This window comes from Antennarius striatus, chromosome 9, assembly GCF_040054535.1.
Source record: "Antennarius striatus isolate MH-2024 chromosome 9, ASM4005453v1, whole genome shotgun sequence".
Lineage (NCBI taxonomy): Eukaryota > Metazoa > Chordata > Actinopteri > Lophiiformes > Antennariidae > Antennarius > Antennarius striatus.
Window position 1 is genome coordinate 20,981,849 of NC_090784.1, and position 11,960 is coordinate 20,993,808.

Here is an 11,960-nt window from a genome sequence, read left to right on the forward strand (position 1 = left end):
GCTCTGCTGCCACCCTCTGGCGGTCGAAGGACATAGCAGGCACCCTCTCACAAATGATGGACCAACAACAAATCCAATCTCAATGACTAACGTTCTAAAACATATTCTACATTGAACGTAAGCTGAAATATCGTATGAAATATAAAATCATAAAATCATCATGAAATATCAAGACAATGTGTTTGCGCAGGCGGTGGGGGAAAAATTATGATTAAATCACGATTAAAATTATTTTGATAGTCATAACCGGAAGCTATCGATAATCTAACAATGTCTAACTTTATTTCAATTTTATTATAGTTACCCACAATGTCCACAAGAGGGCATCACAATTACAAATCCTTCAAGAGCATAGAATAACATTGACACGTCTTCCGAAATAACTTTGTTGTGTGGTTTTCGACGGGATGGTTTAACAGACATAAAGCTAGGGAATTGAACGTTACTAATATGTTTGTCTTAAGGCTTTTGGTGATGTTGTATTTAAAGCATATCATTACTTTTATTAATTTAATTGCGTACAGCTATGTATTGTTGCTGTTGCAGTTACTCAGTATGGCCACAGGAACAGTAGGAAATGTATTTACTGAGCAGGAAGTGGTTTGAGTAGATTGACCCGAGGTCAGTGCTCGAATATGAATTCAGCATACATATCTTATTTTGTTTGGATTTTCTTTCTTTTAAAAGTTTTTGTGTCTTTTTGTCTTTGTGTTTTTGCGTAGTTTTTGAGTTTCCCTCAGTAGTCACATCCTGTAATTATTGGCTTAACTTAAACAACAATCAAGAATGTTGCACGTTGAAATGGTAATCCTCCATTTACATCGATTAAAAAAAACCATTCCATGCACTCCAACTTTAGAGGAAATAATTCATTTGTTTTGTTGATCTTAATAAAAAGTTGTCTTCCATCAAGTAAAAAAAGGTAATATTTGATTTCTTATGATATTTAAAGTTACCAAAAATTATTTTCTGGAGTTTTATTGAGAATATTTCATCCAGATGTAGTGGCATCGTGTTACATCTGCGATTACATGAAAATGAAGCATTTGTAGTTCTACACTTTGGCCTCAAGAGGGAATTAAACATACCTGCAATCTAGAGTCGTGAGGATTTTTTAGTTAACAGCTCTTATTATCTTGAGATATATTTATATATATCTTCCTTCTCGTCAGAGTTTCCTAAAGGTAAAGTAGATGATTGTTCGTCTGGGTTCGGAGTGAATCTAAAATTTATAATACGACCATTGACCACAAGAGGGCACTGTATTCTATAGATAAAGGTGGATGTAATCAATGGCATATGTTGATTTTTGGGTAGTCGCTAAAAATAAAAGCATCAAAATAATGAATTGAATTTCATGAAAAAATGATGTCTTTCCAGACAGGAAGAATTGCGGAAATTGCACGTGGTGAAGCTTGGTCGAGCGAGAGCTACTTTTGCTAACTCTGCCGGGAACATCATTGCAGTCTTTACAGCTGCTGTTGAACTTACAGGAACTACAGTCATGCAAATTACTACATTGAAAGTTTGCATTGTTTGCAAAACTTAAGTCGCTTTTAGAAGGGGAGGGACAAATGCACAAGTTCCGCCGATTAAAAATATTTTGATAGTCCTAACCGGAAGACGTTGACAATCTAGCATCGTCTAACTTTATGCCAATGTTTTGTAGTAACCCATTACGTCCACAAGAGGACATCACTATTACAGATCCCTCAAGAACGTAGAACAACATTACTGACACGTCTTTCGAAATAACTTTGTTGTGTAGTTTTCCACGGAATAGTTTAACAGATATGAAGCATGCACGTCTTATTTTGATTGTATTTTCTTTCTTTTATTGTCTTTTTGTCGTCGTGTTTTTGTGTTCTTTTTGGTTTTTGAGTTCACCTCAGGAGTCACATCCTTTAATTGTTGGTTTAGCCTGTCCAACAATCAAGAATGTTGCACGTTGAAATGATTATACTACATTTACATCAATCAAAAAGCGTCCAATGCACTCTAACTTTGAATGAAAAATTTAATTCGTTTTGTTGATCTTAACAAAAAGTTGCCTTCTATCACGTCAAAAATACATAATAATATTTGAGTTTTTAGGATATGTAAAGTAACGTTAAAATGATTTTCTGAAGTTTTATTTAAAATATTGTATCCAGATGCATTGGCACTGTGTTACATCTGCCATCAAATGAAAATGAAGCATTTGCAGTTCTTCCCTTTGGCCACAAGAGGGAATCAAACGCATTTACCACCAAACCCTTCTGAATATTTTATCAGCAACGGAGTTTAACACGTCTTATTTGAAATGCGTACAATTGTTAAACTGCTTGAAATGCTAAGTAGAAGTACTCCCCTCTCCCTTCTCGTTAGAGTTTCCTAAAGATAAAGGAGATGATTGTTCGGACATGAATACCGAGTAAAACTAAAATGTGTAATACGGCTATTGACCACAGGAGGGCAGTGTCACCTATATGTGTTCATATCCGGTGTTCGCTCAAAATAAAAGCATCAAACGAAGAGGAAATATATTTGATTCAATTTCATTAGAGAAGTACGACCAAAAACTGGTGACGAGTTTTTAGTGTTTTTTCATCATTTTTGAATTATTGTTACCGTCCAAATAAAGATGTGTAGGGAGTTTTAATTGAGGAGATTCATAAAATGTCAAAATCTGTTAGATTCTTGATTTAAAGTGTTAAACTTGTGGGTTAAATTTTCTAGTCAAAACCAAGAAGAAGGTTCAAACATTTCCGAATAAAGCAGAAGTTCGTACAGTCAAATAGTGCAGGTAGTAAAAAGAAGGTTTTGGATTTTAGAGGGTGTTAGAAGCTATTTCCGTTTTACATTTCCTGTCGATTCCTCTGCGCTTTGTGCGTCTCGCTAGTTTCCTTTTGTTTTTTTTAAAAGAAATTTATTGAAGAAAATTCAGTACAGCATACAAAAACAGTATACAATACAAACAGAGAACATATAAAAGAGTTGCCAGGGGGTGTCTCGCTAGTTTCCGTTTTGTGGCCCGGACATAGAATGACGTCACACCAACAACAAAACAAACACTCTGTACCACACGGATTATCGTCCGGAAGAAACAAGCACGCACGAATGTTTTTACCTGTCCTAACCCAACAGTCTGACGTGAAATGTTCTTGACCCGAAAGCGCAACTTGACTTTAGTTGTCTTTAATAATCCAACGACTTCTTCACTCATTTATTTATTAATTCTAACCTCTTCCGGGTTGCTCAGTTCATTGTTAAGATATCCAAAAGAACTCCGAGCCTCCACCATCTGAAATGTCTGATGTGTACCCGTTTTATTTTCTCCATTTTTATTCTAATTTTTTTTTATTGATTTCAATATTGTTATGTATTATAATATAGATAATAAATAAATAAATGATTAACTTTCTTTATAGTTTAAATTTTATATGTAAAATGCTGCGGATGAGGGGTGAGTTCCTTGACAAGTTGTGGGTTTTAATCTTTTTATGGGATTTGTCGACCCGGTTAATAATACTGGAAAGAGAAGTCCATCTCAGCCACACCTGAAGTAAAAACCACAACTCTGTCACATCAGAACTCTTTTGGCAACTTTAATCAGTGTTTAGACGCACTATTGTTGGAACAGATGCATCCCATTTTGTTTATATCATTTTATTTCCTTATGGTGATGTCAGCGCCTTACTTGATCTACCTCATGCTTTCATTGATTGATGATCCTATTGATGATGAAATAAGTGTTTATTTATCCCCATTTTTCCTCAGATATAGTTTCTTACCTTTCACATATTAATTTTAATGAATACATACATCACATACCTACTGTATAATCCTACAGAACTGCATCATGACGTGGGACCGGGGCCCACTTCTTACTTGGTGGTGGAATAAGACGAATCATTCTTGGGCATCGTTAGTACGATTTACCTTTTTTTTTTTTTTTTTTTAAATTTAAATTTTTATTTTTTTTAAAATAGTGACCGAATGTTTTTTTAAAAATTACATGTTCCTATCTTAGAGTTAAATAATGATCAAAAACTTCAAAAAACATTTCATCAAAAAAAATTGTAAGTGAGCTCAGAAACATCAGAAGAAACGTGGCTGACCACTGATCAGGGCAAGAAAAACGTGCGTGTGTGTGCGTGTGTGTGTGTGTGTGTGTGCGTGTGCGTGTGTGGATCAGTGAATCAGACCTACTTCCTTAAACAAATGTCTTGTGAAACCAAAATGGCAAAACGGGACCTTCACAATCACTGCAATTGTCCAATAAAAGATAAACGTGTCATAATACAAACTCATTAGAGGAACTTGATGCTTTCCTCCCCACGATGCGATGAACCTGTGCTGTGAGACACAGGAGCATCGACACCAGTGTGTGTTAAATGCTGCTCACGTAGTTTAAGTACGATTTAAAAGCATGGAGGAAGAACTAAATTATTCCACAGTGGTTTTTAGAGATGGTGGCCAACCTCCAAAAGGTGAGTACTGCAAATTAATCTGTTTTCACAGGTGAATGACGTTACAGTATTTACAAAAACTAAACAAAAAAGGTTTTGCATGCTTGCACTTTTACACTTGTACAAAAATCCATAAAAAATTAATCGCAAAAATTGCTTGAACATCAATAATATATAACATTATTGTTTTTCATCATAAAAAGGCTCAATTGCTACCTTAAAATATGAATTCTGGACATCGAAAACATACAAAATCTTTGACACATGTCAGTTTACAGTTTTTAAAAAGTACCAAAGAAATGACCTCTGGAGAGTTTTAAGTCATACAATGTATTCTGTTTTATAGAAACTTAATTTAATAGGTCATTGATAGCTGTTGAGTGAATTCATTGAAGTTATTTTTCAAGTTATAATAGCTTGATTATAAATAACAAAAAATTACCTAATTGATTTGACATAAACATATTTTTAGAATAAATTAATTAGAAAAGATCATTAAATCTCCTTGCACTGTTCTTCAATGTGGACCAAACAGAAATTGAGAAACTTTTACCTTTTTTGACCTTTTGAACTTCCCATCTGACAAAACATAAAAACCTGCAAGTGGAAGTTTTCTGTTTCAGCATGGAATATAAATAAGAATTTATCGTTTCCCACATGTTGTTATAAAACAGAGAAAAGAGAAGAGCCCACAATTTATGCTGAAGTGAAACATAAAGAACCCACATCTACTACAGAATCAAGTAAGTCCTGTCTGTATCAGATGTTTATTATTACAGCTAAACAACATAATAAACCATTAAATGTGCTATTTTATGTCTTGTGTTACCTGTATAATTAAACCTTATAATTATCCAGTCAGAATATATAAGGTCACATGGAATAAGTCACAGTCATTCAGTGGTTCATGTCACTCATTTAAAAAAAACAACAGAAAATATTAAAAGGTTTGTTGCAGTTCAAAATGTGACTGTAGAAACATTAATAATGTCTGACTTATTAATAATTACAGTCCTGGTCTGAATATGGGCTTCCTTATTGTAAGCAGATGGTGAGGCAGCTGCTGCTCACTGTAACTTTAGCGTGTTGGCAGTGTGTTTGGTGATACTCTGTGTCTTCCTGGCATCGTGCACCAGTGCCATCATCTACAGTGAGTTCCACTCGCTTACATCACATTAAGACCAGCAGAGTCAGGCTTTCTCCATCATCATTAAATGTTCTATCTATTCCTCTTATTCCTGATGTTACTAAAGGTAGGAAATCAACCTTTAAAAATTAAAGAGTAAAGTCAAAGGGCCTATGGGAAATAATCTAGTAGCACAAATGCATATACCGGTACCTCTGACTGACTGTATAATTGACTGACTGGCTGCTGTCTCGTTCTAGTCACCATAGCAATGACTGAACAGAAAGCAAAGATTGGTGTCCTCATAGCAGAAAACCAGCAGCTGATCACAGACAAGAGCAACTTGGAGCGAGAGATAGACAAGCTGAGCAGATTGACAGAAAGTCTCAACTGGACGCTGGGAGCCATCATGGAATTTAAAACCTTTCCAGTACAAGAATACTGTCCTGAAAAGAGTGAGTTTGTCTCATAATACACCATGTGTATGGGGTATTGTACAAAGTAGAGGAGAAATAACATTTAATGTAGTGATGGAAAATCATAGAAGGATAAAAGAAAGTTGTTTTGTCAGCTTTTTATGGTCTTTATGTGTATTTGTACCTTTTGCAATACAAGACTCCTAAAACTCTGAAGACTCTAATCTCGTTTTATTTCTTCTTCTTTGTTCATGAATAGAGTGTCAGCCATGTAAAAAAGGCTGGATCCTGTTCCAGGACAAATGCTACCTGTTTTACAATGAAAGGGCTCCTTGGAAGACATGGGGAGAAAGTCGGAAGTACTGTCACGACTCAACTTCAGATTTGGTCGTTGTTGACAGCCTACAAGAACAGGTGAGCAGCAGAACTGAGAATGTATGCTCCCTTCATTTTTGCGGATCGTCTTTTTTTTCTTTACTGATGATCAGTGGGTTCGACTTATACTTGTAGGAATTAATCAGTAATCACTCGAAGTTCTACTATGATGAGATCCATGGATACTGGTTAGGATTACGTGAAGATGATGGCAAAAACTGGGTCTGGGTTGATGGCAGTCTTGATACGTTGAGGTAAGAAAACCCGCGTGACTTCACCTCAGCCTCAGCTTAAGTAATAGTAAATAGTAAAGTTCCGTCAACTTGATTAAAAACTTTGTCTGCCATTACCTGGATGACTGAGAAAGTTTAGACATCAGGAATAATGAATAAAGTCTGAAGCCATAATGATTTTAAATACTGCTGTGCAAACAATATATAATGAGTTTAAAAGATTTCCGTCTGAAATGAAGAAACTAAATATCCTGGATGAATGACAAACTTCATAATCACGGCAGTTTTATGTATCAAGCATTTTCTCATCAAACTAAATTGATGTTTTATTTTTTTGTATCAGTAGAAATGTTACTGAGCTATAATGTTCCTGTTCTTTGTTTGAAGCTACTGGATGGAGGAGGATATTGGTACTGTTGGTTCAAATGCATTGTTGATCCCTGGAAGGAAGCCGACTGCCAGCTGGGACACAGCAGAGTATGAAATGCAGAACAAATTCATTTGTAAGAGAAAAGTTATCGTGAGGTCTACCTAGTTAGTGCTGTGTATATTTTCTACAGACATTACTTTTATGCTGCATTCTGAACTAATGACTTTTTTTAAATAATTTTTTTTTTTTAAATCTAAATTTCCAGAAACTGCAAGTGATTTTTCTAGTACCTGTATTACTGGAAATTCTTCAGATTAAAGGTGTGAACGTGTGTGGGTGGTACAGACATGTTGGATTTTAAACACTACTATCATTAGTCAGCTTTGTGTTCCTGAATGTGTCATAAAATCAAAGCTACATTCCTCATCTAAAACCCTTTAAGCAACTACATTTATGCAACAGCTGTGATTGTGTAAGAGCTACTGCATGTTGTGTATGCAGGTATTGCACAAATGACCTGCGTCAAATATCTTAGGAAAAGAAGTAAAACCATTCTTATTTGACATTTTTGGGGGTTTTTTTTCACTTTGTAAGTCTAATTTGAAAAATATTGCCATATAAACTTTATTATTGGCTCAGTCTAACATTGTTTCTTGTTTTTTTGTAATGCCTTTGATTTATTCTTCTGCATTTATCATGACAATCATGAAACTCTTACTTTAAGTACGGTATTTAAAAAGTTTTATTTTGTCTGATGAAGAATGATTCAAGAAAATGACTAATGCACACTGCCTAGTCACATGACCCAAATTGTAAAGCTTTTTCACAATAGCGAGTCAGATAAAAACTATTGTGGAACATTCATGTAAAAAGATGACGTTACATTCAGTTCAATCAACTTTGTTTAAAAGGCAGAAGAAGCACAACTGTCGGGATCCATTGAGTTACTGCTCTGGTGAAATCACATATTCTCCATCTATATCAATTCCACATTCAGAGAAGATAAATATGATGAACGTCCAAACATCTTGAAATCTAATGCTGATGCTCTTTGGACTTCTTTTTCTTCTTCTTTGGAGTGAGTGCCTCCTCACTGGTTATGTCATTTATAGGTTTGTTCTTTTTACACTTTTTTCTTCTCTGTCTTGCAGTTGAATCGTCCTCTAGAATGTCTGCTTCCTCCAATAGAACTGTAGATTTAACACAGGCCTGGACAGGCTCTGATTGTTTGTATTCTGTGTCATTAGTGGCCTCTGCTACAGTAAGTTCATCGTTGTCTTTGGAGGACTTTTTCTTCTTCTTCTTTCCTTTTAGATCAGTGTGCAGCTCGGTGGTTTCTTCTGGACTGTCTGCTGCAGGTGAGGACAAACTTTCCTCTTCATTCTGTCTTTTCTTGTTTTTAAGTTTCCTTTTTCTTTTTGAAGAATGGCCCGCTTCATCATTTTCTACACAGATGGCATCAACCCCAGTGGAAACTGCTTCAGGTATTTCTTCAGGTTCTTTTCTTGCCTTCTTTTTCTTCTTTCTGGGTTTAACCTCCATTTCAGGACTTTCTGACCCTTCACTCCACGTGGAACTTTTCTTCTTCCGCTGAGTTTTTACTTCCGCCTCCTCTCGCCTCTCCGCTCTCTGATCAGCTGACTGGGAGGTCGGTGGAGTCTCTCCAACACTTACTGGTTGGCTCTTCTTTCCATACTTGGCCATGAACTCGGCCTCCTGCTGCTCCAGTCTGGCTAACTTGGCACTCATGGTCAAGCCATGCCTGGCTCCTCTAGAGAAACAAAAATAAATCTGATTCATTTTTGATTGTACATCTTTTTTTTAAATTTTGGCAATACACTGGATTTTTTTTATTTTTTGTAAATTAAAAATAGTTTTTTAATCAACCTTTCGAGATAAGAATTAGAAGAAAGAATGTGACTAGGAATGAACTTACTTGTGAGCTGTGCGTCCTCCACAAGCTTTTACTAGATCAGCATCAGAAAGCCTGTCAAGAATTAAAAAATAAAAAATGGAATAGGAAAATTTAAACAGCAAATTATTGTGGAATAAAACACCCCTTAATGATTGAAAAGTGCTCTTTTTGCACCTTTGAAAATAAACAACTATATGTCTGAACAAAGGTTACGTTAGATGAAAGCCTTACTTGATGGTGCTAGAGAGATCCAACTTCTGGTCATCCTCCTCCTCCGAGCTGCTGCTGTCATCTGAACTGGAAGACTTTGGCTCTGGCTGCTCCTGACCAGACAGCAGCGTGGCCGACTGAGAGAATCATGGGCAGAAAAACCAACCATCATCATCAGGTCAGGCTGCTGGTGACGTACTTACACTTACAATATAACACTAAACCCCTATTGGTAAACTGATCCTCAACAAGTATTCTCTATGTAGTCAAAGGTTAATGTAGCTTCTGTATTGGTGCCACACTTCACCGTCATACAACGATTCATATTTCCATAATAATTACCTTGACAAAGCAGCCATATAGTTTTGCTTTAGCCAGAGTAGCTTTCCGGGGTTTTTTATTGGAGATCATTCCATCCTCTGTGTCTTCTTCCATTGTCCTCTTCAACTGAACGCCGTTCTGATCAAACAGAAAACACTTGACTGTCGAACACTGAACCAACTGAGGAGGAACAAACTGCTATAAACGCTACTGAGATAATGTTGGACAAATACATTTTTAGTTTGAAAAAAAAAATTAATATAAGGACAACTTTACTCTTGACTTGAATGATCCAAACAGTTTCACAATATGTTGCTGCTCTGAGCCATCAGCTGGTCTTACTAACTCCACATTAATCAAACAAAGCTGCTAAATACAAATCAAATAAGAGGAGGGAATAAATTAGAGCTTTTTCAGATTTTAGTCCTACTTGACCAATAAATGATTGATGATTCGTTCCTCTTTCATCAGTTCCAAAAGAACAAGTCACTCAAACACAATAAGAGTGCACCTCTAACTTTACACAGGCTGTCTGATTTCGAGAGTGTGTGTTCCACTTTGTGTCCTAACCTGATCCGATTCCACCTGTAGACTGGAAGAGGCCTTATTGAAGACATGATCCCACCAGTGGAATGTGAACTGCTCCCCTTCCTTATGGCCAACCTGTTGGAGCGAAGCAACATTAGTCTCCAAAAACAATGTTCTACAGATGACCCACTTTAGACTACATCTGTTAAGGATTAGTACCAAAACCATTTAACTATTCAAATCAGAGCAAGCTTTGCTCATCACTCACCCCTCCTTTGTCACATTTGACTTTGACCTTGATAGCTTCTGATATTCCACTCTCAGTTCGGCCTAGTCCTTTTCCTGAGGACAGAAAGCACTCACTAAGAACCCGACACACTTCAGTTGTTGGATTTGCACGAAAGAGATGAATATTTTACCATGTTCCCAACCATGACGCAGGAGCTGCTGCTCTGCAAACTTCAAGCCACGACTTTTTTCTTGCACAACTTCTGCCATCTTTAGGGAAAGGACATTGAATATGAAACTGAACTAATGAAATTTAAACGTAAAATTTATAAGTATGATGTAATCATCCGCCTAAAGTAATCTCTTACAGACAACAAATCTTATCAATTATTCTGTTAACCAAGTGAAAGTGTGCAGAATATTTAAATACAATTTAACCACAACGGACTACGTTTACATCAACTATCAAACTGGAGGTGATTGAGCATCATCGCTGAAAACAGAATTAATGGTCTGTTTTGATTAAGCATAGGAGTATTAACAAATTTAGTGCTGTCTCGATGGTACTCGACACCTTTTAAATTTTCTAGGTCGCTCTCTTTTATAAGTCCCTGATACTGGTCTGAGTTTATGCTAACAGCTAACTTTAAAGGTATAAATTGAGCAGCAAGTCAGTCACACAACAATTAGCTACCCACCTTCATAGGCTAATGGCTAACACTAGCTAACGCTAACACACACAGAGTCGGCTCCACTGACCTCACGACGTCTCCTTTCCGTCAAAATCTTTATCTAAAACCATCAGACAGCAGAGAAAAATAAGTTTAAACACAGCATTCGTCGTTATCCATGCGGCTTCGACAGAGGGCTGACATGACACCGGAAATACGTCACTTTGGTAAACGCCCTCTTTTTCTTCTTCGCGTGTTCGGAAACGTCCCATCTGTGCGCTCGAATGCCACGTCGGCCTCCAGAAAAACAGACTTAATTGCAGTACTTAAGCAACTATTTACATTCCACCGCTGGTCAAATCCTAAAATAAGTCTTATGTGTTGTTTTTGGCTCTCATGATCTTATTTTTACGAAGTTTGTCGTAAATATTTACCCGTTTGTTCCAGCAACGATCTGAAGGTATTTCAAGTTTGCAATAAGTGAAATACTTTGAACACAAGACTTCCTTTTATGGCTTTTATTCTGGTAGATATTGCTTACATTTGATATATCCGGCGTTTTTTTTACGAACATTTTATTCTCCACGAGAATTTAAAATAATTTAGATACACAGAATGAGTTTCTAATGGCTCTCAAAGCACTATCAGAGGATGTCGTAAATCGCTGTGGACAGTAGATGGCAGTATTTCACACCAGAGAAATAAATTATTTATATCGCAATACGTATTCAGGTCATTCCAGATCCGGTATGATTTTTATTAATTGCATGAGTTCCTAAATATATTAAATAAGGAAAATATAAAAATGTGTGTTCATGAGGTATGTTTTTAGACCTGCATGTGGCAATGCTGTGTGCACCTCTATGATAGCATACCTGATGAATGCATTATTTAATAAAATATTCAACATTAAAAAAAATATTTAGCCAAATTTTGTAATTTAATCTGTCTTAATCTTCTCTTTAAACCTCATTATAATGCTTCAGCTATAAATATGAAACTAGGTTTGTTAACAAAACAAGATATTAATGTAAGGAATAATGTTTATCGATGCTTCTTGTGTTTGTTCACTGGATATTTTTTTTGGGCTTTAGGTCAACTAAGAACAGCTCTAAA

The 11,960-nt window shown here is 36.1% G+C and overlaps 2 protein-coding genes across 2 annotated transcripts; one reads left to right on the plus strand and one right to left on the minus strand.

Annotated features, from left to right (window-relative positions):
• The first annotated feature begins 4,355 nt into the window (after window positions 1–4,355).
• On the plus strand, window positions 4,356–7,559 carry LOC137601966 (natural killer cells antigen CD94-like). The gene is made up of 7 exons (XM_068324472.1): window positions 4,356–4,472; window positions 5,126–5,194; window positions 5,500–5,601; window positions 5,838–6,032; window positions 6,253–6,407; window positions 6,504–6,622; window positions 6,989–7,559. The coding sequence occupies exons 1-7, from the start codon at window positions 4,412–4,414 to the stop codon at window positions 7,134–7,136; spliced, it is 849 nt and encodes a 282-aa protein (XP_068180573.1). The 5' UTR covers window positions 4,356–4,411; the 3' UTR covers window positions 7,137–7,559.
• Window positions 7,560–7,702: 143 nt separating this feature from the next.
• gpatch4 (G patch domain containing 4) lies at window positions 7,703–11,063 on the minus strand. The gene is made up of 8 exons (XM_068324073.1): window positions 10,933–11,063; window positions 10,365–10,443; window positions 10,214–10,287; window positions 9,988–10,080; window positions 9,439–9,555; window positions 9,118–9,233; window positions 8,908–8,958; window positions 7,703–8,742 (listed from the first exon to the last, which is right to left on the minus strand). The coding sequence occupies exons 2-8, from the start codon at window positions 10,441–10,443 to the stop codon at window positions 8,007–8,009; spliced, it is 1,266 nt and encodes a 421-aa protein (XP_068180174.1). The 5' UTR covers window positions 10,933–11,063; the 3' UTR covers window positions 7,703–8,006.
• Window positions 11,064–11,960: the final 897 nt, after the last annotated feature.